The following is a 27,666-nucleotide window of genomic DNA, read 5'->3' on the forward strand; positions in this document are numbered from 1 at the left end:
TAAAATGCATGGTATTGGTATAGCAACAGATAAGTAGACCAATGGAAAAGAATTGAAAACCCAGAGATGAATCCACACACCCATGGTCACTTGATCTTTGACAAGGGAGCTAAAACCATCCAGTGGAAAAAGACAGCATTTTCAACAAATGGTGCTAGCACAATTGGTTGTTATCACGTAGAAGAATGGGAATCGATCCATTCCTAACTCCTTGTACTAAGGTCAAATTTAAGTGGGTTAAGGAACTCTACATATAACCAGAGACACTGAAACTTATAGAGGAGAAAGTAGAGAAAACTCTCGAAGATATGGGTACAGGGGGAAAATTCCTGAATAGAACAGCAATGGCTTGTGCTGTAAGATCGAGAATTGACAAATGGGACCTCATAAAGTTGCAAAGTCTGTGCAAGGCAAAAGACACCCTCAATAAGACAGAAAGACCACCAACAGATTGGGAAAGTATCTTTACCTATCCTAAATCAAATAGGGGACTAATATCCAATATATATAAAGAACTCAGGAAGGTAGACTCCAGTAAATCAAATAACCCCATTTAAAAATGAGGCTCAGAGCTAAACAAAGAATTCTCACCTGAGGAATATCAAATGGGAGAGAAACACCTGAAAAAATGTTCAACATCCTTAAACATCAGAGAAATGCAAATCAAAACAACCCTGAGATTTCACCTCATACCAGTCAGAATGGCTAAGATAAAAAAATTCATGTGACAGCAGATTTTGGTGAGGATGTGGAGAAAGAGGAACAGTCCTCCATTGTTGGTGGGATTGCAAGCTTGTACAACCACTCTGGAAATTAGTCTGGCGGTTCCTCAGAAAATTGGACATAACACTACTGGAGGATCCTGCAATACCTCTCCTGGGCATATATCCAGAAGATGTCCCAACTGGTAAGAAAGACACATGCTCCACTATGTTCATAGCAACCTTATTTACAATATCCAGAAGCTGGAAAGAATCCAGATGCCCCTCAACAGAGAAATAGATACAGAAATGTGGTACATTTACACAATGGAGTACTACTCGGCTATTAAAAAGAATGAATTTATGAAATTCCTAGGCAAATGGATGGACCTGGAGGGCATCATCCTGAGTGAGATAACCCAATCACAAAGAAACTCACACAATATGTACTCACTGATAAATGGATATTAACCCAGAAACTTAGGATACCCAAGATATAAGATACAATTTGCTAAATGCATGAAACTCAAGAAGAACAAAGACCAAAGTGTGGACACTTTGCCCCGTCTTAGAATTGGGAACAAAACACCCATGGAAGGAGTTCAGAGACAAAGTTTGGGGCTGTGACGAAAGGATGGACCACCTAGAGATTGCCATATCTGGGGATCCATCTCATAATCAGCTTCCAAACGCTGACACCATTGCATACACTAGCAAGATTTTGCTTCAAGGACCCAGATATAGCTTTCACTTGTGAGACTATGCTGGGGTCTAACAAACACAAAAGTGGATGCTCACAGTCAGGTATTAGATGGATCACAGGGCCCCCAATGAGGGAGCTAGAGAAAGTACCCAAGGAGCTTAAGGGATCTGCAACCCTATAGGTGCAACAACATTATGAACTAACTGGTACCCTGGAGCTCTTGACTCTAGCTGCATATGTATCAAAAGATCGCCTAGTCGGCCATCACTGGAAAGAGAGGCCCATTGGACTTGCAAACTTTATATGCCCCAGTACAGGGGAACGCCAGGGCCAAAAAGTGGGAGTGGGTGGGTAGTGGAGTGGGTGGGGAGGGTATGGGGGACTTTTGGGATAGCATTGGAAATGTAAATGAGGAAAATAATTAATAAAAATATTTTAAAAATACCCTCCCAACTGAAAAAAAAGTCCAGTGTCAGATGGATTTAGTGCATAATTCTACCAAGTCTTCAAAGAAGAACTGATTCCAATTTTCCTCAAACCATTCCATAAAATGGAAATAGAAGGAGCACTACCTAACTCATTTTATGGAACCACAATTACTCTCATACCTAAACTACACAAGGATGCAACCAAAAAAAAGAACTTTAGACCAATCTTGCTTATGAATATCAATGTAAAAATATTCAATCAAATTCTTGCAAGCCAAATCCAAGAACACATTAAAACTCTCATTCACCACGATCAAGTAGGCTTCATCCCAGGGATGCAAGGTTGGTTTAATATATGAAAATCCATTAACGTAATCCACTATATAAACAAAATCAAAGAAAAAAAATCACATGATCATCTCCTTAGATGCTGAAAAAGCATTTGACAAAATACAACATACTTTCATGTTAAAAGTATTGGAAATATCACAAATCCACGGCCCATATCTAAACATAATAAAAGCAATTTACTGCAAACCAACAGCCAATATCAAATTAAATGGAGACATACTTAAAGCAATCCCACTGAAATTGCGGACAAGAGAATGATGCCAACTCACCGCATATCTATTCAATATAGTACTCATGGTGTTAGCTAGATCAACAAATCAACAAAAAGAGATCAAGGGGATACAAATTGGTAAAGAAGAAATAAAAGTATCACTATTTGCAGATGATAGGATAGGATACATAACCAAAATTCAAAATTCTACCAGATAACTTTTCCAGCTGATAAACAACTTTAGCAAAGTGTCCAGACATAAAATTAACTCAAATAAATCAGTAGCCTTCTTTAATACAAAGGATAAATAGGCTAAGAAAGAAATTAGGGAAATAATTCCCTTCACAATAGCCATGAATAATATAAATTATCTTGGGGTAAATCTAACCAAACAAGTGAAAGACCCGTAAGACAATAACATCAAGTCTCTCAAGAAAGGAATCAAAGAAGATCTCAGAAAATGGAGAGATTGCCCATGTTCATGGATTGGGAGAATGAACATAGTAAAAATGACCATCCTATCAAAGGCCATCTATAGATTCAATGCAATCCCCATCAAAATCCCAACACAATTCTTCAAAGACATGGAAAGAGCAATTCTCAAATTCATCTAGAAAGGCAAAAAATCCAGAATAGTGAAAGCAATACTTAACAATAAAAGAATGGCTAGGGGAATCACCATCCCTGACTTCAAGCTTTACTACAGAGAAATGGTGATAAAAAACTGCATGGTATTGGTACAGAGACAGACACATTGATCGATGAAAGAGATTTGAAGATCCAGAAATAAAACCACACACTTACAGTCAATTGATCTTTGACAAAGATGCCAAAAATATACAATGGAAAAAAAGAAAGCATCTTCAATTAATGGTGCTGCTCTAACTGGCTGTCTATATGTAGAGGAATGAAAATAGACCCATATTTGTCACTTTGTACAAAGCTCAAGTCCAAGTGGATCGAAGACCTCAACATAGAACAGATACACTGAATCTAATAGAAGAGAAAGTGGGAAAGAGCCTTGAACTCTTTGGCTTAGGGGAGAAATTTCCTAAACAGAACTCCAATGACTCATGCTCTAAGATCAAGAATTGGTAAATGGGACCTCATTAAACTGGAAAGCTTCTGCAAGGCAAAGGACATAGTAAGAAAATTTGGCAACCTACATATGGGAAAAAAATATCTTCACGAACCTCACATCTGATAGAAGGCTAATATGCAAAATATATAACGAACTCAAGAAGTTATTCGCCAAAAAACCAAAACAACTCAATCAAAAAGTGTGATATAGAACTAAACTGAGAATTCACAACTGAGCACTTCAAATGAATGATATAATAATAGCCAGAAGCTGGAAAGAATCCAGATGCCCCTCAACAGAGGAATGGATACAGAAAATGTGGTACATTTACACAATGGAGTACTACTCAGCTATTAAAAAGAATGAATTTATGAAATTCCTAGGCAAATGGTTGGACCTGGAGGGCATCATCCTGAGTGAGGTAACACAATCACAAAAGAACTCAAATGATATGTACTCACTGATAAGTGGATATTAGTCCAGAAACTTAGTATACCCGAGGTATAAGATACAATTTGCAAAACACATGAAACTGAAGAGGAACGAAGACCAAAGTGTGGACACTTTGCCCCGTCTTAGAATTGGGAACAAAACACCCATGGAAGGAGTTCAGAGACAAAGTTTAGAGCTGATACAAAAGGATGGACCATCTAGAGACTGCCATATCCAGGGATCCATCCCATAATCAGCCTCCAAATGCTGACACCATTGCATACACTAGCAAGGTTTTGCTGAAAGGACCCTGATATAGCTATCTCTTGTGAGACTATGCCGGGGCCTAGCAAACAGAGAAGTGGATGCTCACAGTCAGCTATTGGATGGATCACAGGGCCCCCAATGGAGGAGCTAGAGAAAGTACCCAAGGAGCTAAAGGGAACTGTAATCCTACAGGTGGAACAACAATATGAACTAACCAGTACCCCGGAGCTCTTGTCTCTAGCTGCATATGTATCAAAAGATGGCCTAGTCGGCCATCACTTGAAAGAGAGGCCCATTGGACTTGCAAACTTTATATGCCCCAGTACAGGGGAATGCCAGGGCCAAAAAGTGGTAGTGGGTGGGTAGGGGAGTGGAGTGGAGGGTATGCGGGACTTTTGGGATAGCATTGGAAATGTAATTGAGGAAAACACATAATAAAAATATTTAAAAAAAAAAAGAAATGTTCAGTTTTTAGTGATCCGAGAAATGCAAATCAAAACAACCCTTGGCTTCCACTTTACAACAACCAGAATGGCAAGATCAAAACCTCAAGGGACAACACATGTTGGAGAGGATGTGAAGAAAGAGGAATGCTTGTCCATTGTTGATGGGAGTGCAAACTGGTACATCCACACTGGAAATCAATCTGGAGGTTCCTCAGAAAATTGAAAAACATCTACCTCAAGACCACTCTTGGGAATATACCCAAAAGATGCCTCACCATACAACAGGGGTATGTGTTCCACTATGTTCATATCAGTCTTTGTGTGTGTGTGTGTGTGTGATAGTCAGAAGCTGTAAACAACATAGATGTTCCACAACAGAAGAATGGATACAGAAAATGTGGTTTATTTACTCAATAGAATACTACTCAGCTATTAAGAATGAGGACATCCTGAGCTTTTCAGGCAAATGGATGGAACTAGCAAATTTCATCCTGAGAGAGGTAACTCAGAACCAAAAGGAAGTGCAGGGTATGTACTCACTAATAAGTAGATAGTAGCCAAAACAAAATAAAACAAAAACAAAACAAAAGAAAAAGAAAAACAAAAACAAAAAACACAAAAACAAAATTTCCAAAAAAACCTCAAAACAAAAAAACAAAAAACAAACTTATAGAATACTAAAGATACAGTTCACACAACTCAAATATTTCAAGAAGCTGAAATGCCCAAGTGAGGACACCTCAGTCCCACTTGGGAGAAATAACAAAGCAATCACAAGTGGGGAGGCAGGGCGGGACCTGGGAGGGAAAGTGGATGGGGGTGGAGTGGGGAGGGAGTGGGGAACCTGATCTGGCATTAGGTGAGGGGAAAGGGCTGAAGCCCAGAGGGCCAGCAGAAAGAATGGAAACAGTCAACCTCAGGAAATAGGAGGTTGGGGGGACCCTCTAGAATGTACCAGAGACCTAGGAGGTAAGAGGCTCTCGGGAATCAAAGTGAGGCCCTTAAATGAAATGCCTGACAATAGGAAGAGGGAACTTATTGAGACCACCTCCAGCAGGAAGACAGGGCTTCAAGTAAGGGATGGAGTTGCCATCCCTTAGTCACATCTCTGACTCATAATTGTTCCTGTCTGAAAGAATTACAGGAATGGAAATGGAGAGGAGTCTGAGGAAAAGAAGGTCCAGCAACAGGCCCAAAATGGGATCTAGCACAAGGGGTGATCCCAAGGCTTGACACTATTACTGATGCTGTGGAGCACTCACAAAAATGGACCTATCATGACTGCCCTCCAAAAGACCCAACAAGCAGCTGAAAGAGTCAGATGCAGATATTTGTACTCTACCAATGGACAGAAGTAGCTGACCCCTGTTGTTGAATTAGGGAAATCTGAAAGAAGCTGAGAAGTAGAGTGATCCTGTAGGAAGAACAGCAGTCTAAATTAATCTGGACCCCTGAGATCTTTCAAACACTGGACCACAAAAGAGATAGCATACACTATCTGATATAAGCCCCCAACACAGATACAGTAGAGGACTTTTAGGTCTATGTTCATTCAGAGATGATGTATCTAAACCTCTAGAGGATGGAAGCCCTGGGGTATTTAGAGGTCAGGTAAGGTGGGGGACTAGGGCATCCACTTGGATACAAGGGGGTGGGAAGGAGGTGTGGTATGTGGGGCAGTGGGAGGGTGGATGAGTTGAGGAATGGAATATGGAGTGAAAATAAATTAAATAAATTTTTAAAAAAGACAAAAGAAAAAGAAAGAAGCTACAAGTCTTCATCTGCAGCCAGGAGGTGGTGCTGATCCACAGTCCTCTGTGCACTTTCCCTGCCAGAGGAGAACTTGCCTCCAGGAAGTGTCTGACCTAGGGACTCAGGTTAGATCATCATTTTCTCTCTCTAAGGCAACTCTCTAAGGCAGGTCCACTCAGGAGAATAGCAGAAGAGCTGGGGCAGGGTACTATGAGCATATATCTGCAGTCAGGAGTTGGGGCTGTTCCACAGCCCTCTGTCCAGGAAAGAACTGGTCTCCCAGGAGTGCTGACACAGGCTTACAGATTCACAGGAGTAACAAGCTCCAGCCAGAGAGAGCTAGAACATCTAACATCAGAGAGTACCAGATGACTAACAGCAAATGCAAGTATTCAAAAACCAACAGAAACCAAAACTAGTTGACATCATCAGAACCCAGTATTCCCACTAAGTCCACAAACAAAGGACAGCAAGTCCTGGATACCCCAACACACCATAAAATCAAGATTCAGATTTGAAATCATATCTCATAATGTTGGTAGAGGATTTTAAGAAGGACATTTAAAACTCCCTTGAAGAAATACAGGAGAATACAACTAAACAGGTAGAAGCTCTTAGAGAAGAAATATAAAAATCCCTTAAAGAATTACAGGAAAACAAAACCAAAGAGGTAAAGAAAAAAAAAATCCATCCAGGATCTAAAAATGGAAGTAGAAATAATAAATAAATCACAAAGGGAGACAACTCTGAAGATAGAAATCCTAGGAAAGAATTCAGGAACCATAGATGCAAGCAGAATATAAGAGATGGAAGAGAGAATACCAGATGCGAAAGATTCCATAGAACACATTGATAAACAACAATCAAAGAAAATGCAAATGCAAAAAAAAACCTAACTCAAAATATCCAGTAAATTCAGAACACAAGAGAAGAACAAATCTAAAGATAAACGGTATAGATGAGAACGAAGATTTTCAACTTAAAGGCCCAGTAAATATCTTCAACAAAATTATTGAAGAAAACTTCCCTAATTTAAAAAAAGATATGCCCATGAACATACAAGAAGCCTACAGAACTCCAAAGAGATTGGACCAGTAAAGAAATTCCACCCAACACATAATAACAAAAAACACCAAATGCACTAAACAAAGATAGAATATTAAAAGCAGTAAAGGAAAAAGGTTAAGTAACATATGAAGGCAGACCTATTAGAATTACCACAAACTTCTCAACAGAGATTATGAAAGCCAGATGATCCTGGACAGATGTTATACAGACCCTAAGAGAACATAAATGCCAGCCCAGGCTACTATACCCAGCAAAACTCTCAATTACCATAGATGGAGAAACTAAAGTATTCCATGACAAAAATCAAATTTACACAATATCTTTCCACAAATTTGGCCCTACAAAGGATAATAAAAGTAAAACTCCAACACAAGGAGGGAAAGCTGGAAAGTAATATTTCAACAAACCTAAAAGAAGATAGCCACATGAACAGAATCCCAAATCCAACAACAAAAATAACAGGAAGCAACAGTTACTTTTCCTTAATATCTCTTAATATCAATAGTCTCGTTTTCCCAATTAAAAAACATAGACTAACAGACTCTGTACATAAAAAGGACCCAACATTTTGCTGCTTACAGGAAGCCCACCTCAGTTACAAAGAAAGAAACTACCTCAGAGTAAAAGGCTGGAAAATAATTTTCCAAGCAAACGGTCGGTCCAAAGAAACAAGCTGGAGTAGCCAAACTAATATCGAATAAAATAAACTTTCAACCTAAAATTAGGAAAAAACACAAGGAGGAACACTTCAGACACATCAAAGGTAAAATCTACCAAGAAGAACTCTCAATTCTAAACATCTATGCTCCAAATGCAAGGGCATACATTCATTAAAGTAACTTTAACAAATCTCAAAGCACATATTGCACCTCACACAATAATAGTGGGAGACTTCAATAGCCCACTCTCATCAATGGACAGATCCTAGAAACAGAAACTAAACAGAGACACAGGAAAACTAACAGAAGTTATAAAACAAATGGATTTAACAGATACCTATAGAACATTTTATCAAAAAAAAAAAAAGGATATCTCAGCACCTCATAGTACTTTCTCCAAAGTTGACCATATAATTGGTCACAAAACAGTCCTCAGCAGATACAAAAATTTCGAAATATTATCATGCATCCTATCAGATCACCATGGATTAAAGCTGATCTTCAATTACAACATAAATAATAGGAATCCCACATACATGTAGAAGCTGAACAACACTATTCAATGATAACTGGGGCAAGGAAGAAATAAAGAAATTAAAGACTTTTTTAGAGTTTGTGAAAATGAAGCCACAATATACCCAAACTTATGGGATGCAATGAAAGCAGTCTTAAGAGGAAAACTCTGAGTACCTGAAAAAGAAATTGGAGAGAGCATACACAAGCAACTTGATATCACACCTAAAAGCTCTAGAACAAAAAGAAGCAAATTCACTGACGATGAGTAGAGAGCAGAAAATAGTCAAACTCGGGGCTGAAATCAACCAAGTTGAAACAAAAAGAACCATACAAAGAATTAACCGAACTAGGAGCTGGTTCTTTGAGAAAATCAACAAGATAGATAAACTGTTAGCCAGGCTAACTAAAGGGTACAGGGACAGTATTATAATTGACAAAATCAGAAATGAATTGGGTGACATAACAACAAAAATTGGAGGAAATCCAAAAAAAAAAAAAAAAAGATCAGATCCTACTTCAAAAACTGAACAAAACTGGAAAACATGGATGGAATGGACAATTTTCTAGATAGATAACAGGTACCAAAGTTAAATCAGGATTAAATTAATGATCTAAACAGTCCCATATCACCTAAAGAAATAGAAACAGTCATTAATATTCTCCCAACCAAATAAAGCCCAGAAATAGAAGGATTTAGTACAAAGTTCTATTAGTGCTTCAAAGAAGACCTAATTCCAATACTCCTCAAACTTTTCCACAAAATAGAAACAGAAGCTACTCTACAAAATTTGTTCTATGAAGCCACATTGACTCTAATACCTAAACCAAACAAAGACCCAACAAAGAAAGAGAACTTCAGACCAATTTCTCATATGAATATTGATGCAAAAATACTCAATAAATTTTCTGCAATCCGAATCCAATAACACATCAAAACAAATCAAATCATCCGTCATGATCAAGTATGCTTCATACCAGGGATACAGGGATGATTCAACATATGGAAATCCATCAGTATAATCCACTATATAAGCAAACTCAAAGACAAAACCACATGATCATCTCCTTAGATGCTGAGAAAGCATTTGACAAAATCAAACACCCATTCAGAATAAAAGTCTTAGAAAGATCAAGAATTCAAGGTCCATACCTAAACTTAATAAACACAATAAACAGCACACTAGTCTCCAATATCAAACTAAATGGAGCAGAAATTGAATCAATACCACTAAAATCAGGGACTAGATAAAGCTGTCCACTCTCTCCCTACCCATTTAATATAGTACTTGAAGTCCTTCCAGAGCAATTAGACAACAAAAAATTATCAGAGGGATACAAATTAGGAAGAAGTCATCAAAATATCACTAGTTGCAGATGATATGAGACCATACATAAGTGACCCCAAAAAATCCACCTCCTAAACCTGATAAACAACTTCGGTGATGTAGCTGGATAAAAAATTAACTCAAACAATTCAGTGCCCTTTCTCTACAGAAAGGATAAACAGGCTGAGAAAGAAATTAGGGAAACAACACCCTCCACAACAGTCACTAACAATATAAAATATCTTGGTGTGACTTTAACTAGGCAAGTGAAAAATCTGTATGATAAGAAATTCAAGTCTCTGAAGAAAGAAGTCAAAGAACTCAGAAGAGGGAAAGTTCTTCCAAGCTCATGGAGTGTCAGGATTAATATAGTAAAATATGCATATCTTGCCGAAAACAATCTACAGACTCAATGCAATCCCCAACAAAATTCCAACTCAATACTTCACAGAGTGAGAAAGGGCAATTTGAAAATTCATCTGGAATAACAAAACTCCTAGGATAGCAAAAATTTTTCTCAACAATAAAAGAACCTCTCGTGGAATCACCATGCCTGACCTCAAGCTGTTCTACAGAGCAATTGTGATAAAAAACATCATGATACTGGTTCAGTGACAAACAGGTGGATCAGTAGAATAGAATTGAAGACTCAAATATGAACGCACACACCTGTGTTCACTGTGATCTTTAACAAAGGTATAAAACAATCCAGTGGAAAAAAGAAAGCATTTTTAATAAATGGTGCTAGCTCAACTGGAGGTTATCTTGTAGAAGAATGCAAATTGATCCATTCTTATATCCTTGTACAAAGCTCACGTCTACATGCATCAAGGAACTGCACATAAAACCAGACACACTGAAACTCATAGAGGAGAAAGTGGGGGAAAGCCTCAAAGATATGGCCACAGGGGAAAAATTCCTGAACAGAACACCAGTTCCCTGTGCTGTAAGATCAAGAATCAACAAATCGGACCTCATAAAATTGCAAACTTCTGTAAGGCAAAAATCACTGTAAATAATTCAAAAAGGCCACCAACAGAATGGGAAAAGATCTTTACCAATCCTAAATCTGATAGATGGCTAATATAGAATTTATACAAAAACTGAAGAAGTTAGACTCCAGAAAACCAAATAACCCTATTAAAAATAGGGTACAGAGCTAAACAAAGAATTCTCAACTGAGGAATACTGAATGGATGAGAAGCACCTAAAAAAAATGTTCAACATCCTTAATCATCAGAGAAATGCAAATCAAAAAACCCTGAGATTCTACCTCACACCAGTCAGAATGGCTAAGGTCAAAAATTCAGATGAAAGCATATGCTAGCAAGGTTGTGGAGATAGAGGATCATTTCTTCATTGCTGGTCAGATTGCAAGCTGGTATAATCAGTCTGGAAATCAGTCTGGCAGCTCCTCAAAAAAAACTGGGCATCATAGTACTGGAAGATCCAACGATACCTCTCCTGGGCATATACCCAGACGATGTTCCAGTTTGTAATAAGGACACACACTCCACCATGTTTATATCAAACTTATTTATAAGAGCCAGACGATGGAAAGAAACCAGATGTCCCTCCAGAAAAAATTGATACAAAAAATATGGTACATTTACACAATGCTGTATGACTCAGCTATTAAAAACAATGAATTTATGAATTTCTTAGACAAATAGATGGACCTGGAGGATATCATCCTAAGTAAGGTAACCCAATCACAAAAGAACACACATGATATACACTCATTGAAAAATGGATATCAATCCCCTAGCTCAGAATACCCAAGATACAATTCACAAAACACATGATACTCAAGAAGAAGGAAGACCAAAGTGTGAACACTTCGATCCTTCTTAGAATGGGGAACAAAATACCCATGTAAGGAGTTACAGAGACTGTAAAGTTTGGAGCAGAGACTGAAGGAATGACCATGCAGAAATAGCCCACCTGGAGATCTATCCCATGAACAACAATCAATCCCAGACACTATTGTGGATGCCACCAAGTGCTTGCTGACAGGAGCCTGATAAAGCTTTTTCCTGAGAGTCTCTGCCAGTGCCTGACAAATACAGAAGTGGATGCTCACAACCATCCATTGGATGGAGAACTGGTTCCCCAATGAAGGAGCTAGAGAATGTACCCAAGGAGTTGAAGGGGTTTACAGCCCCATAGGAGGAAAAAAATATGAACTAACCAGTACCATTGTTCTAGCTGCGTGTATAGCAGATGGCTTAGTCAGTCATCAATGGAAAGAGAGGCCAGGCCCTTTGTCCTGTGAAGGTTCTATGACCCAGTATAGGAGAATGCCAGGGCTAGAAAGCAGGAATGGGTGGGTTGGTGAGCAGGGGAGGAGGGAGGAGATAGGGGGTTTTTTGGAGGGGAAACTAGGAAAGTGGATAACATTTGAAATGTAAATAAAGGAAATATTTAATAAAAAAGAATAAAATATATCAAAAACTGAAACAAAATTCTTTTAAAAATCAAAGAAAACTTGGGAAAATAAAGCAAATATAGGCTGTGAACATTGCTATCCAGATATCATTCATTTATCTAATACAAGCTTTCATTTTAGTGCTATTATAACTTTGAATAAGCTAGAGAAAATAAAACAAAAATAAAGACATGGAACAACTTGTCACATCATCATACGTGATTTTAAAATGCATACTAAACTCACAATGAACTTCACAATAAAATCCTTGGCATGTCCGGTGAAGAAATTAGGATTAAAATTGTTAAGATATAATTAGAATATCTTAGTATGTATATCTGTAGGCACTGAAATACTCAAATTATTGTGTGAAAATATTTTCTGTAATATCATGAAAGTAACTATTTAAATTTGGAGCAAAATACATAATTTTAATTTAGATATGAAACTTTGAAATAAGAAACATAAATATGAACTAATCTGGCAACCATTAATGGTGGTGACCATCAAAATTTATTAGGATAACTAGGGTAAAACATAGTTTTTAACCAATTTAATGTATATGTAATTTAGTAGTAATGAATTTAACTGAATTTTTACAATTGTAATAACCAGCTATGGCACGGTGGTTACATAGAAGAAACAATGAAAATGTACATGGGCCTTTAATTTTATTTTAAAAAGATATATAAATGGTAAAAAGTAAAATTTAATATCAAAAAAAAGAAAAAAGAAAAACAAATACATCATGAATTTTGTAGGCAATTGGATGGAACTTGAGAATATCATCCCGAGTGAGGTAACCCAGCCCCAAATGGACAGGTATGGTATGTACTCACTTATATGTGGATATTAGTTATAAAATCCAGGTACCATGCTATACTCCACAGACCCAAATAAGCTAAACAATACAGAAGACACTACCGAGAAATCTTGAATCTCACGTAGAAGGGATAATAAAATAGTCATAAGAGGCAGATGGAGAGACAGATTTGAGAAGGAGAGGCTTGCTGAGTTGTGTTAGGGCATCGGGATCAGGTGTGAAAAGGATAGGAGAGATGGCTAGATGGCCGTGAAAATTATTGGAAATCTGCAACTGATAGTGGTCAGCAGGTGAGAAGATCTCTATGATGAGACAGAGACCTGAAATAAGGGAAGCATCCAAGAATCAATGGGGTTGATCTTGCTTATTACTCAGTACATTGGGGTTGTGGAATCTAAAGAGGCCACCATCTGTAGCCAGACAGTAAACGCAGTGGAGTGATAGAAGCACCAATCCACCCACAAAACTCCCAATCTAAAATTTTTCCTGTCTCCAAGAAATGCAGGAACTGGGAATGGAAAAGAGACTGAGGAAATAGCTATCCAATAAGCTGTCCAGGTTGAGACCCATCCCATGAGCAAGCAACAATTCCTAACCCTACAATGATACTGTTATGTGTGCAGACAGGAGCATGTTGTCCTCTAAGTGGCTCCACCCAGCAGCTGGCTCAGACACATACAGACACCCTCCAATGAATAGCAGATGTAGTTTTGGTATTCGTATAAAAGAATAAGAATATTATTATTCCTAGTATTAAGTAGGAGACATTGTGGGCCCTGAAAGGGATGGGAACTCCACAGGACAATAATAGTGTCAACTAATCTGGACTCTTGGGGTTCTCAGGGTTTGAGCCACCAAAGAACATAAACTGCTACACTTAGGCCTTCCTGCACACAAGTCACAGATGTGCAGCTTGGACTTCTTGTTGGTCTCTAACTACTGTGACAGACCTGTACCAAAAGTTGTTGCACTAACATTGGATATGTTCTTCCAGCTGCACTGCCTTGTCTGTCCACAGTGGGAAAAGAACTGCATAGCATTTTATAGACTGGACATGCCTTTGTGATAAAGGATTACTAGAGGGACCTCCATCCACTTAGAGGAGAAGGAGATGGGAGAAGGATTGTGAGAGGAAATGACTGCAAGGGGGCAGCAAGTGGGATGTAAAGGGAATAATTAAAAAAAAAATAAATTGATGAGAGTGGTGTGTTGAAGTCTCCCATTACTATTGTGTGAGGTGCAATGTGTGGTTTGATAACAACCAGTTGTGCCAGCACCAATTTTTGAAAATGCTGTCTTTCTTCCACTGGATGGTTTTAGCTCCCTTGTCGAAGATCAAGTGACCATAGGTGTGTGGGTTCATTATAGCACTATATTTTTCAAATAAATTTTACACAAAGTAGATGAACCATCAAACTGAAACTTTTGCAAGGAGGATGTGTTGCGGTAAATATCTCCAACCCAAATATGCTCCGGCAATGAAAACACAACACAGTTAATATAATTACATGCTGTGCGCCTAGATTGGGCAAATCTACCACTACACTACCACCTTCCACAGCTTGTGAGACCCCTTAGAACTTGCAGTTTCTCCAGGCCATTTGCTTCTGCTCAGCTTTTCTCCTTCTTCTCTCCCCCTCACCTCCGGCTCCTCCTTCCCTTTTATCTGCCCAATCATCAGTTCTCATTTATTTTACAAAGGTAACAAGCAGGTTTATAGGAAATCACCTGAGTGCTGACTTATTCCTTGTTTTCAGCCACTCACAGGAGAATGGAATTAACATCAAATATAATTAGCTCCAGTGCTATAAAAAACAAGGATGGTTGGATCTTTAGAACTTGAATAAATTCTGGCAGGTTGCAGACCCAGAACAAATTATTTTCTATCATATTTATGACTCTTAATAGCCATATATTATCCTCCTTTGTCCCTGACCAAACAGCTTTGTGGAAATTTAGGTGAATCATCTGGAATGTACTTGCAGAAATTTTTCTTTGGAATGTATTAATTTAGCAGATTACCAATGTCAACCAACCCAGATATTTAGGACTTAAATCTCTACCAGATTTCTCTATGTGATAAGCAACCTCTTCCATGTTTTTACCAATTAATTTAAAAAGAGTCTTGATTAATGGCTTTCTTTCTTCTATCACTACACAAAAAAAATATAAACTGCTTCCACAGTGAGCTTTTATGTGATCCAAATCTGTGTTACTGTTTCATGGTCACTGATAGTTGAATTCATCATGAAACACTTCTTGTCTTCTTTGAGGAGAGAGTTGTGAATCTCTGTCAACTGTTAAATTCTTGATTTTCAGAATCCTGTGGGTCAGGGACTATAGTTCCCACTATGCTAGGAGAACTGATCCCTAGGGAGAGTTACAAGGTTAGTGTGAACCAGAAATGCTTCTACTTGGTAGTATTTTGGACGATCCCTGAGAGATTATCCTTAGACCAAGAGGTTTTCAGTCTCTCAAGTACTCAGGGAAAGCTGTGAACAGGGCATATACACGAAAGAGGATGGTAAATGGAAAGGAAGAGAGTTGACAAGCTGCCTTATTTAGATATAAGCATCCTGGAAAATTTCAGAGTTGGGGGAATAAAAGAATCCTAGTGAAGTATAAAACAGCCTGATGGAAATGCTTGCTGGAAAACATGCAAGAAAAGGATGAAAATTGTATACATAAGAATGCAAGAGTAAAGATTTCATGATTTAGAATCTCAACTATCATGTAGTCCATGTCCACACTAGTATAGATGCCATCTAAAATCTTTCTGTTGCTCATGAAAATCTAATTTTAGTTTTGAAGTCAATCAAAGATTAAAATTTGTTTTTAAGAATAGAAACAGGATGGTTGCATAGTTCATTGGGTGCAGTGTTTTCACAACATATTAGCGGCCCTCAGCTCAATCCCAACAAGCCACACCCAACAATACACATAATTTGGGTTATAATCCTAATACCTGGGCTATGGAATATAGAAGGTCAGGGGTATGATTTCTTACTTGCCCAAGTTCATAGAACAGCATCTGATAGTTGTAAATGTTAACTTGACACAACCTACAATTACCTAGTAAGAACATTGCATTTTAAGGACTTGGTAAAATTGTGTTAGCCTGTTGGTAGGTCTGTGGAGGTTTGTCTTGATTGTTAACTGATATGGTAAAATCACTCTTAATGTAACTGCCTTCATTTCATTAGACTCTGGGCCCCACACTGCATAAAATCAGTGAAGAAATGTAGGTGAGCATCAGGCAGCAAACAGAAATTTTGGGTGTATTTTTTCTCAATGTTCTTGACTGTAGATTGGATGTATGAATTCCTGCCTTACTTTCCATATGTAACTTGCAATTGTAATTTAAACAAAACCTTTCATCTCTTGTGTTTCTTGTGGTCAGGATATTTTATCACAGCAACAGACATGAAACTATATCCTTGTCTGAAATGACAGACAAGGAAATTCAAATTATCTTGATGGGCCCATAAGAATAAGCAGACACCCAACTTCATGTATCAGAGTTATAATATAAATTCTATTGCCTCCTCCCTTCTTTTCACTCTGAAATAATTCTCAGAGTCCATCCCATCTCTCTGAGTAGTAGTAATGTCTTTTGAGGTTCCTGCAATGTGATCATCTTTTTATCTTGGTTAGACTATCTGTTTAATATATCTGTTGTTATCCACAGTCATCCAGAATAATCTTAATTTCTATAGTTACCATAGAGAACATTCTTCAGATTCTCTTCAGTTATTGTGGTCTGGAGAGTACCTTTAAATAGAAGAATATATATTCTAATTTTTAGTTCAGTTCTGACTACTGATATAGTGGTGTTTATAATCACAAAACCAATGGCTACACTGGGTATGATTGTTTATATTAAACTATAATGCAATAGTTAACACAAAGAATGGTAATTCTTTTGAATCAAACACTGAAATGGATGCCTCCCACCTCAAGGAAACAAAGAAGGTCAAGCTAAAATAGGAGTTAACAGAACGCAGGAAATAATATCTTTAGAGTAGCAACAAAGTCTAAAGAATAAAAAATTCACATCAACAGAATAGAATTTATAGCTTGAGATCAAGGAAGGAAAGTTAATCTTAAGTTGTGCTAACTAAAGATATGTTCAACATCCTTAGTCATCATGGAAATGTAAATCAAAATGATCATAAGATTTCCCCTCACACCAGTCAGAATGGCTAAGTTCAAAAATTCACATGAAAGCAGATGCTGGTGAGGATGAAAAAGGGGAAAACTCCTGTATTGTTGGTGGGATTGTAAGCTGGTACAACCATTCTAGAAACCAGTCTGGCAGTTCCTCAGAAAATTGGAAATAGTACTACCTGAGGACCAAGCTATACCACTCCTGGGCATATACCCAGAAGATGTTCCAATATGTAATAAGGATACATGCTCCACTATGTTCATAGCATATATATATATATATGCTAATATAATATATCTGAAAAAATATATATTATTATATAATATATTATTATATTAATATATATTATTATACAATATATATTATAATATAATATAAGCTGGAAACAACCTAGATGTCTTTCAACAGAAGAATGGATACAGAAAATGTGGTACATTTACACAAGGGAATACTACTCAACTATTAAAAACAATAACTTCATGAAATTCTCAGGCAAATGCATGGAACTTGAGATATCATCCTGAATGAGGTAACCTAATTACAAAAGAAGAAACATGGTATGAACTCACTGATAAGTGTATAATAGACAAAAATCTTAGAATATTCAAGATACAGCTCACAGATCACATGAAGCTAAACCCAGACAATACTGCAGATGCCAACAAGTGCTTGTTGACTGGAGTCTGATATTGCTGTCTCTTGTGAGGCTTTACCAGAGACTGACAAATGCAGAGGCAGATGTTCACAGCCAACCGTTGGACTGAGGACATGGTCATCAATGGAGGCTTTAGCGAAAGGACTGAAGGAGCTGAAGTGGTTTACAACTGCACTGAAAGAACAACATAAACCAACCAGACCCCACCAGAGCTCCCAGAGACTGAACTACCAACCAAAGAGTACACATGGAGGGACTCATGGTTCCAGCCTCATATGTAGCAGAGGATGGCCTTGTTGAGCATCAATGGGAGGAGAGACCCTTGGTCCTATGAAGGCTGAATGCACCAGTGTAGGGGAATGTCAGGGCGGGGAGGCAGGAGTGTATGGGAGAGTGGGGGAACACCCTCATAGAAGCAGAGGGACAGGGAATGGGACAGTGGGTTTGGGGGAAGGAAACTGAAAAAGGAGATAATATTTGAAATGTAAATAAAGAAAACATCCAGTAAAATGCATAAAAAATAAATGTCAATAAAATCTTTTGACAAATTCTAGTGCAGAATTTTAAAAATTCAGAAAAATGCAAAAAATTCTTCAGAAGTACCACATTAAACAATACACCCGATATTGTATGAGTAATATGACTTCTTATAAACCTTAAGGGAAATTGATTTCAGAAATAAAATGGATAACATTCTCCACAAAATATTACATTCAACAATATACCCATTATCAGATGACTCATATGACTTTTTAGAAACATTAAGGAAAAATTGATTTCATCCTTTTAACACATAGAAATATATTTTTTTGAGCTCTAAAGAGATTAACAGGAAAAGCTGATGAGAATTTAAGGATGAAAAAAAACCCCTAATTTTTGTGTGCAAAATAGAGTATAAAAATAATTTGAGACAAATTTCAAAATAGAGTCAACTTCAGATCATTGTTGGGAACTACAGTTAATTTTACTTAATGTATATTTTGAATGAAAATATCATGATTTACCTGAACACACACTGTGGACTATATTTGCACTGTATGAGCACACATGACAGAGGCACCAGAGGGGTCTGTTATATAGCTTGGATAGAGTTCTCAATCTCAGGATTGATGCTTTCTAACCTTTACATTTTTAACTGGCATATTCATAGATAATTAGGCGACCCAGTGCTTATCCAGCCAATGAGCTCACAGCAAGGGGTGTATGCCAAGGAACATGAATTTTTCAAAAGTCACTGGAGTTGAGGATCTATTTTTGTTGTTTTAAGAGAAGGAAAAAGATATTCACATAAATGGGTGCCAATCGAATGCAAACTAACTGCTAGCATTGTAACAAGTTGAAAAGAAATACTTTACTAGCAAGTTTTCCTTATACCCTAGTGATAGCAGTGCTCCAATGGATATTTGATTTTCCTTTATTTCATTAGTCCAGATCACATTCTGTGTGTGTGTGTGTGTGTGTGTGTGTGTGTGTGTGTGTGTGTGTGTGTGTGTGCACAAACAGGTTGTCAGGTGGCCTGTTGAAATTTCACTCCATTAGGACACTATATTTAGGAAATATCTAAAATGTAATGGAGTCAGTAAAGATATGGTAAAGGAAACACATGAACATAAGGATGTTCACAAATGTTAGGTAAAACAGGGAAGGGGCAAGATACTGGAATTTGATGATACCTTCCATTCTTAATTATTTAATCTATTAGTGGAAAGATATGTGAGACGTGTGAGAAGTTGGGAATGAAATATGACGTTAACATTTTACTTTGTAGTTGTCAGGATAATGCTACAATAATCAAGAATGTTACCTTATACATAAAAAATGAAGCCCAATTTACATTTAGACATAATGGTGGGGTGAAGACCTCACCAGACTTGGTAGCAGTACCTTTCACTCTCTGATGTTCAGTGACCACCACAGTATGGGTTTCAATGACTTCTGCTTGTCCATCATGCTCAACCTGGCATGTCACTACCATGTTCTCCTCAAGGGCAGATATGTTCACCAAGAGACAGCTGATCCAGTTGTAAGTTCCATCCTTGTTTACTATAAGTGTAAAAGGTACTTCTCTCCGGGATATATTTCCATTCTCTAACCAGGTCACCTGAAACCTTGGAGGATAGAACTTCTGTATTTGGCAGGTGACAATTATCACATTCCATACCATTGTTGGCTGCTGGCTGATCTCCAGGGTGGGTGGAACTGAAAAGTACAGAAAGAACCTGAGATAGATGGAACCTAGGCACAGCCATTCTCCAAAGAAGAGCTGAATGTTAAGGATCCACCTCTGTTGCAAATGCATTATGTATACAGAATGTGTGTTTTGTTCAGAGGAAGGCAAACATAAGTACAGCTCTTCTCACACAGGCACTCAGGCTGTGGTGAGGTGAGGATATGAAGAGGTAACATTTATAAGAAGAATTATTGGGTACACTAGGAAAAACTAAATGCCTAGAGGTTCTGTGCATGATATATGTGCTTCATAATTAGTATAGGTTTAATTTCTTCTGTAAAAATAAGTACAATTCCTATTATGTAGTGATCATACTCTGTGACCACCACCAACCCCCATCCATCTAGGTAGTATATAACAGTGCTTGCTAGGAATTATGAAGAAACAATTCTGACTAGGTATGCTACTGAGCTAGAATTCAGAAACATCTACCTTGAATGAACTCAGAGATGTGAGCAATCCCTCTGAGAGGGGCTCGATCTAAAGTGACATGATCCACTTCACAAATGATCTGAGAGCGGACATCCCTAGGTTCCAACACCACCTGGACTGTGCTGGAAACTCTATAGGAGACACTTGTTTCTTCGGGTTCCACAGAAGTTTCCAAGTGAGAGATCTCATTTCCATTCTTGAACCACTTCAGCGTGAGGTTCCGCGGAAAGAATCCATGGGATCTGCATGTAAAGGTCACTGTCTGCTTAGGGACAGCTCTGGCTGCAGGACCGGAGACCATAGGTGAAGATGGTTTAGCTATAAAGCAGCATATAAACAAAGATGTCATTTTGATAGCCACCACTGATGACATAACATTGTGAAGAACCTTCCTAGATATTATCCATTAATTATTAAACATTGTTGTTTACTCTCAGGATTGTTGTTACCAGGCAACAAGGAACCTGCTGGTCTCCCATGTCATACCTGTGTCCAAGCAGCAGACATTAAGTCATCATCCTCAAAGTTTTGCCCCAGGTTTGTCCAGATCCTTCTGTGCTATACAATGTTCTGTGTCTCCAGAGGATAACACAAAGAAGGGCAAACCCAGGTGCAATTTGCCTGGGCCAAGGAAGGTAATTACAAATGTATTTCAAATTTCATATCACTTATTCCTGCTGGCCTCATGAATCCTCTACAATCTAAGGTAAATGTTCCTAGATTTACAATTATTGTAAGCTAGAAAATTACACATATAATAGTATTGCCACAAAGCTGGAACCCTTCCTCATTTCCTCTAGTTATTTTTATTTTTCACTTCCTTCCTTCCTTCCTTCCTTCCTTCCTTCCTTCCTTCCTTCCTTCCTTCCTTCCTCCCTTCCTCCCTCCCTCCCTCCCTTCTTCCTTCCTTCCTTTCCTTCCTTTCTTTTCTTTGTACCCATCTGCCTTATGTGTTCTCTCTGCTAAGAAATGAATTTAAAATTGAGAGCCTAACCATCTGCATGTCCATTTATAGGTTTCAGTTGTACTTAGTCTGAAGTAAAAATCAGAGATCGCCCTCCATCAATGAAGCCAGGTTTAATTCCCTTTCAAATTGGCAATCACAAGGAAAATAGATGCAAGCCCATTGATCAGATAGAAATAATCTCTAGTCTTAAAATCACACATAGAACTGGATTGTTGGGAGGAAGACACTAGGCTTTGTAGATGTCTTATGCTGTGGTTATTATGAATAGCAGGCTTCATTTGACAACTATACACAATTGTATTTGTACATATATGATTCCTTATTAAATGACCAGCCAGACAGGAAGATAAACAAGTGCTTTCTGAAGTCGGTATATCTAAATCTCGCCACAACTAATGTTCCTACAAGATTGAGGGAGTATAGCCAGTCACAAATTATTGGGAGGTTCTGGCTAATCTGATACTGCCAAGATTCTAGTAACCAAATCTTTGGTATGATTAAAATCAGAGTATATGTGGGTGGAGATGTTACACATCTAAAGTCAAAATTCATCTGACACTCACCAGGTGATTAACTAAATCCTGATCTTTAACTAATACATGTAAACATCCCCTTTGATGGGACTCTGGTCCATTTGAGCATGGCTCTGACAGACCTTGCCCTTCTCCTTATACCCTCTACCTTATCAAAAGCCGTTAGAATACATACTAAAGCTAGAAACCAAGGTCTGTTTCCTTATTTGGCCACTTCCTGCTCCTGAGTCTGATTACCAAGGTCCAGCTATCAAAGTATTGAAGTCTGGCAATTAAACCTCCCTTTTTGGCTCATGAAATTAATATTCCCAATTAAAATTAAACACTTCATCATAACACAGTATTTCCAATTTTACCTATATTAATTGCCATTTTCCTGTGTGTCACATCTGTCTCCTCTCTACCTAGAGGCAGTCCTTTCTTATCTGGGACAAAGACTCCTCTCTCCCTGCTTTGTTTTCCTTTTCTCTGTCATCCTCTATCTTCTGTTTTTGTCTCCTATCCACTGACCTCTATTACTCTGGGAAAATAAATTTTCTTTTGGCTGATAGGTAGGTTTTGATAAGGACTTGAGCTGATACTATTCCTAATACCCTTCCATAAAAACTGGATTAAAAACCTCAGCCACGGGCTGGTGAGATGGCTCAGTGGGTAAGAGCACCCGACTGCTCTTCCGAAGGTCCGAAGTTCAAATCCCAGCAACCACATGGTGGCTCACAACCACCGGTAATGAGATCTGACGCCCTCTTCTGGTGCGTCTGAAGACAGCTACAGTGTACTTACATATAATAAATAAATAAATAAATAAATAAATAAATAAATCTTTAAAAAAAAAAAAAAAACCTCAGCCACGAGGAAGACATAAAGAAATAGAGCGATGTCAGTGAGATGGCTTCAGTGGAGAACAACAGCTTTCTTTTGGGAAATGAAGGTGAAGTCACAGAAAATGATCTTTGAGATACAATGGTAATAAAAGACAGTTTTTTTTTCAGGCTCAGTATTTTAATCTGTAGCATGATGATGATCACAGATCCTTCAGAGGGAAAGAGGGGCCTCTGTATATCAATCAACACAACAACATGTAAAAATACAGTTATTATATTATGACTGTTAAACCTTGGACAACTTAGTGAAACTTATCCTTAGTTTTCCTTCTGTAGAATGAGGGTACCTATTCCCATTTTGAGGGTGCTATGTCTACCCAGAGAAACAGTGAATGTCCAGCATCAGCCTGTATAGCATCCTAGCACTGCTAGTCTCTGACATTTATCCAGGACAAGATCTTAAGCATATTCTTTCCCCTGCTAGCACAGAATATAGACTTGCTCCTATGAAGGAGTGAAGTCATACAACATACTTAGAGAAACTGTTGACTGTTAGGAAATATTTCATCACTGTAACTGTGCTACTAATGGGTCATGTGATCTTGGACATTCCATTTTCCCTATCTCTATTTCTACTTTATAAATCCAACTTGAGGATTTCTCGGCTAAATCCCTACTCTCGGTAGCTCTGGGCAGAAAGAGACCTTTGTTCCTGGGAACCCAGAGTCCTGCATATTCTGATTTATTTCTTCTTTATATTTTCAATACTGGAAACAATTGGCAGCTCTGTTTTATGGATGCTGCCCAGAGAATATATATGCAGGAAGAAAAGCATCTATTTTGTGTAACTCTATGAGGTAGGGATTGCCATCAACACTTGCCTCTTCTTTACCTGTTTACATGTCAGGTTTTTCTCTGAACTACAGAGTCTTCTCTAAAGTGAAGAGATGACCTTATTTTTATAGAACATGATTCATAAGGAATAATATGGGATAAGAGTATTGTTAACATTTGTGAAGCTTGCTGATAGTTACTGCATATTGAAATCTGAGTTTGAGGAAAATCTTGAAATTTTGGAGGTGGTGATGAATAGAATTGGGGGTTAGGCTCATACACACTGACTCAACATCTCTTGTGAATCAGGCACCTAAGTGGAGATGGTGCCTCTTGTTTGAACAGAAAGAGGTTGGCCAGGAATGAGAGGTGGATTCCTTGACAGATCTCAATACTAACTGGATGTGTGATCATGGACAGGGCATTGGCATACAGGTCTCACTTTTCTAACAGGACTGGGATGGATAGTGTGATTGTTTTTCATGCTGTAAAATTCTCAGAATCAAGACTTAGATAAAAGAATTCATGTATCTATCAGAAAATTCAACGTGAGGACCTGGCTGCCTCATCTGGTGATTGAATATGATCCACATGGAGATTTCTCCAGGGAGAAACACAGGGAGTCAACATTGGCTCAATCCTTCAGTGCCTGTGAGAATAGGTCTCTGATACAAAATAGTCTCTGACAGTCCCAAGTCCCAAATAACTAGTTAGGCTAAGTAGAAAGGAGGGCTCAAGGGGAGACTCTTGAATCTCCCTAGGTTGGGTAATAGAATAGATGTAGGCGACCTTTGGTGGGGTGGGTGAGTATATAAACAGAAGGGATCATGTGGTGGTAGATAAAGGAAGGTGTGTATTGGGACAAAGACTAGAATTGGGGGTTTGCATTTGGAAGATGAAGTTGAATCCTATCGATGGAAATGTCCAATAATCAAGAGGGATGACCCTAGTCAAGATATCAAAATTAGTAATAAGGGGAATATGGAGCCTCAACTGGCCATCACATATATGATATGCTTAAGAATTTATGGTTGAATAATGTCATCCAAAAAGTAAATAAGAACTTTGTTTAAATTTAGGAATTAAAATATAATATATTTCTATATCACATTATATGTAATAAAATATGTCCTCTTGAAGAGCAGGAGCTTAATTAATCCAAGAATCACCTCTCTGGACCCTGAGTTATATTAATTTTATCTTTGATATAATAGTTTCTTATAAAGTTTGTGATTTCACACAACAGATATTTATCATTATATCCTGTGTGGTTCAGAAGTTCAACTTTGGTGAGTCAAGGTAAAGAACATGGATTCACATATACCCAATGTCCAGGTGGGCCAGTTTCTGAGTTTCTGTCTTTGAACATAGTTTGGTCTCTCAAGGGTACTCTCCTATATCATTTGTCTTCTCATCACTGCACCTAGTTTACTGAGTCACTCTGACTCTCACAACTCTGACAATTCAGATCCCTTCTTCCCTGGGCTTTGATGATCAGGAAAGACTGTCCTGTACTGAATTTATTACCCTATGCTACTTGTCCAGACCTATACAATCTTCATTTAAAATATGAAAAGAGCAAAGGGAACATATGGAAAAGCCATAAAGAAAGTGAAGTGTCTAGATAGCAAAATAAGAATACCTGGAAGCAGTAACCAAATGTATGTTAACTTACACATTAAACTTACAAGGTATACAGAGGATTTGAGCATTTTATGAAAAAAAATACAAATATAGAAATGGAAACATGTGGGAAGCCTTTGCAGAGTGGCAGTTGCAGAGTGGCAGTTGGCTACTGCTGGCCACCACACATACATAGGCAGTGAAGGTTCTTTTGCCAAGACAAGTTAAGCAATCAGATGTGAGACATGCCTCTCCTAGGCCTATGTAAGCAGCACCAGTTCTGGGCTCAGGGTCTTTCGCCTCTACAATCAAGCTCTCCAAATAAACGTGTGCAGAAGGATCCTGTTGCAGCGTCGTTCTTCCTGGCCAGTCAAGCGTGCACAAGAGAAACAGTAACATTATTAGTCAGCAGTTCAGGGACAATAGTCAAAAACTGGGAAGAAAATAAATAATATGGAATGTGGGCATATTATTGAAAAAATAGTGTCTTACATACTGCTGGTTTGAAAAAATAAAAGTATAAATTTAACATTGTGAACTAATTCCTTTGATATGAACTCAGAGAGAATCACACAAGTACACATTATAATAGAACTGACAAAAGATGACTACAAATCTGAGATAGAGTGAGAAATATAAGTTTCTTGGAGCAGGAAGAGAAATGTATGAATTTGAACTCACTTCCTGAAAGGGGAAACCTCTAGCACATAGCACGTCCACACTTCTTCTCAGGTTCTTTGGTCCAGAGTTATGATAAAGTAAACCTATGTATATTAGGGTCCTTTCTACACATGTTTCTTACTTTTTCACAGAGTATTGGAGTCTTCAGACCTGTAGGAGAAATGAAGAATGAAAGAGAAAATGTAGTACTTACCAAGTACTGACAACTCAGTGCCACCTCCAGACTGAATCTCTCTGTCAGACTCTGATGATCCTCTCTGGAACTTCACACAGTAATAGGTACCCGAATCAGCAGGAGTGACATTACTGATACGGATGGAAAAGTCCAGGTTGTTTCTCTTTGTAACATCTGAAACACTTGTTATTCGGGGGAAATGTTCTCCTGTGAACGACTGTATCAAGAGTCGACTTTGTCCTACACCCCTGTACCACCTTATGGGCCCCACAGGGAGGAGGGATGTCACTGTGCAGTTCAGAGTGGCTGACCCTCCAGCACCAACAAAAAATGATTTAACAGGTTGGATCACCTTCAGCTCTCTCATAGCTGCTCCTGCAAAAAACATCAGTTAGTTTTCATCTTGATGTAGAACCACAGGTTTCTCAAGTTTGTAATTAAAAAGAAAAAGAAAAAAAACCTGTTACTCACTAGAGCTCAGCAGGTACATGAGCATAGTTCTTCTAACTTGTGCATTTTAATACAAGATTGTAGTACAGAAGAGAAAATTGAATAACAGATACTTGCAACTTGGAAAGATTCTCATTGAAGCCCTAATTTTGTTAAGATTTATCATGCTTCATCCAGTATTTGCTTCTGTTTCCTTTTCTGTGAATGTGGCCTAGGGAAAATCTGTTACAATAGTTTTGAATGCGATTATGTGACTCTTTTACACCAAACAGATATTAATATAAGTATTTAAGTATAGTGACTTATACATTTGATTACAAAATCCTTATGATAGCATTTGCTGTATCAGGTAGAGTGATAGTGTCATAGATAGGTTCTAATTACGTGCACCCTAATTAAGAAATAGAATTTTCATCCAGAACATGTAAGAGCCTCATCTGCTATCTGAACCCTTCAATTCCCACTTCCTTGATTTAGAGCCCAAAGAAACAATATCACACCTAACACAAAACTAAACTTCCTGACATACTTTACTTTCCCCCCATCCACAGTTCCACTACTCAAGTGTACATTCACTGTACAGGTTCTGGCCATACCTTCCACAAAATGTAAGCACTGTACCTACAGACTGAACTTCCCACTCCCTTGGTTTGGAAGCCTTGACTGAAACTTTTGACACCTTGACCATCACTTTGCCTATGCTTCAATATGTTGTTAGATGGTTTGCCTAAGGAAGCTCTGCCTCATCCAACCCTTCAACCATCCCTCCATCTATCAATCCATCAATCCATTTGTCCATCCATTTGTCCATCCATCCATCCATCCATCCATCCATCCATCCATCCATCCAAATGTGTATGTCTCTTTGTCTATATGTATGTGTGAAAGTAAATGTATGCATGT

At 38.1% G+C, this 27,666-nt stretch overlaps 1 protein-coding gene across 6 annotated transcripts in view; it reads right to left on the reverse strand.

The window, feature by feature from the left end:
- Positions 1-27,666, reverse strand: part of Sirpb1b (signal-regulatory protein beta 1B) — a 79,314-nt gene that overhangs the window by 26,506 nt on the left and 25,142 nt on the right. Inside the window, exons 2-5 of one of the 6 annotated variants that reach the window (XM_017319689.1) lie at positions 26,332-26,682; positions 20,677-20,994; positions 19,899-20,213; positions 16,912-16,962 (exon numbers count right to left, since the gene is read on the reverse strand). In XM_017319689.1, the coding sequence (XP_017175178.1) occupies positions 16,912-16,962; positions 19,899-20,213; positions 20,677-20,994; positions 26,332-26,682 (1,035 nt within the window). Of the gene's footprint in view, positions 1-16,911; positions 16,963-19,898; positions 20,214-20,676; positions 20,995-26,138; positions 26,689-27,666 lie in introns of those variants that run through there. The other 5 variants (XM_006530083.1, XM_006530085.2, XM_017319690.1 and 2 more) reach the window with 5 other exon arrangements.

This window comes from Mus musculus, chromosome 3 (assembly GCF_000001635.26).
Source record: "Mus musculus strain C57BL/6J chromosome 3, GRCm38.p6 C57BL/6J".
NCBI classification, from domain to species: domain Eukaryota; kingdom Metazoa; phylum Chordata; class Mammalia; order Rodentia; family Muridae; genus Mus; species Mus musculus.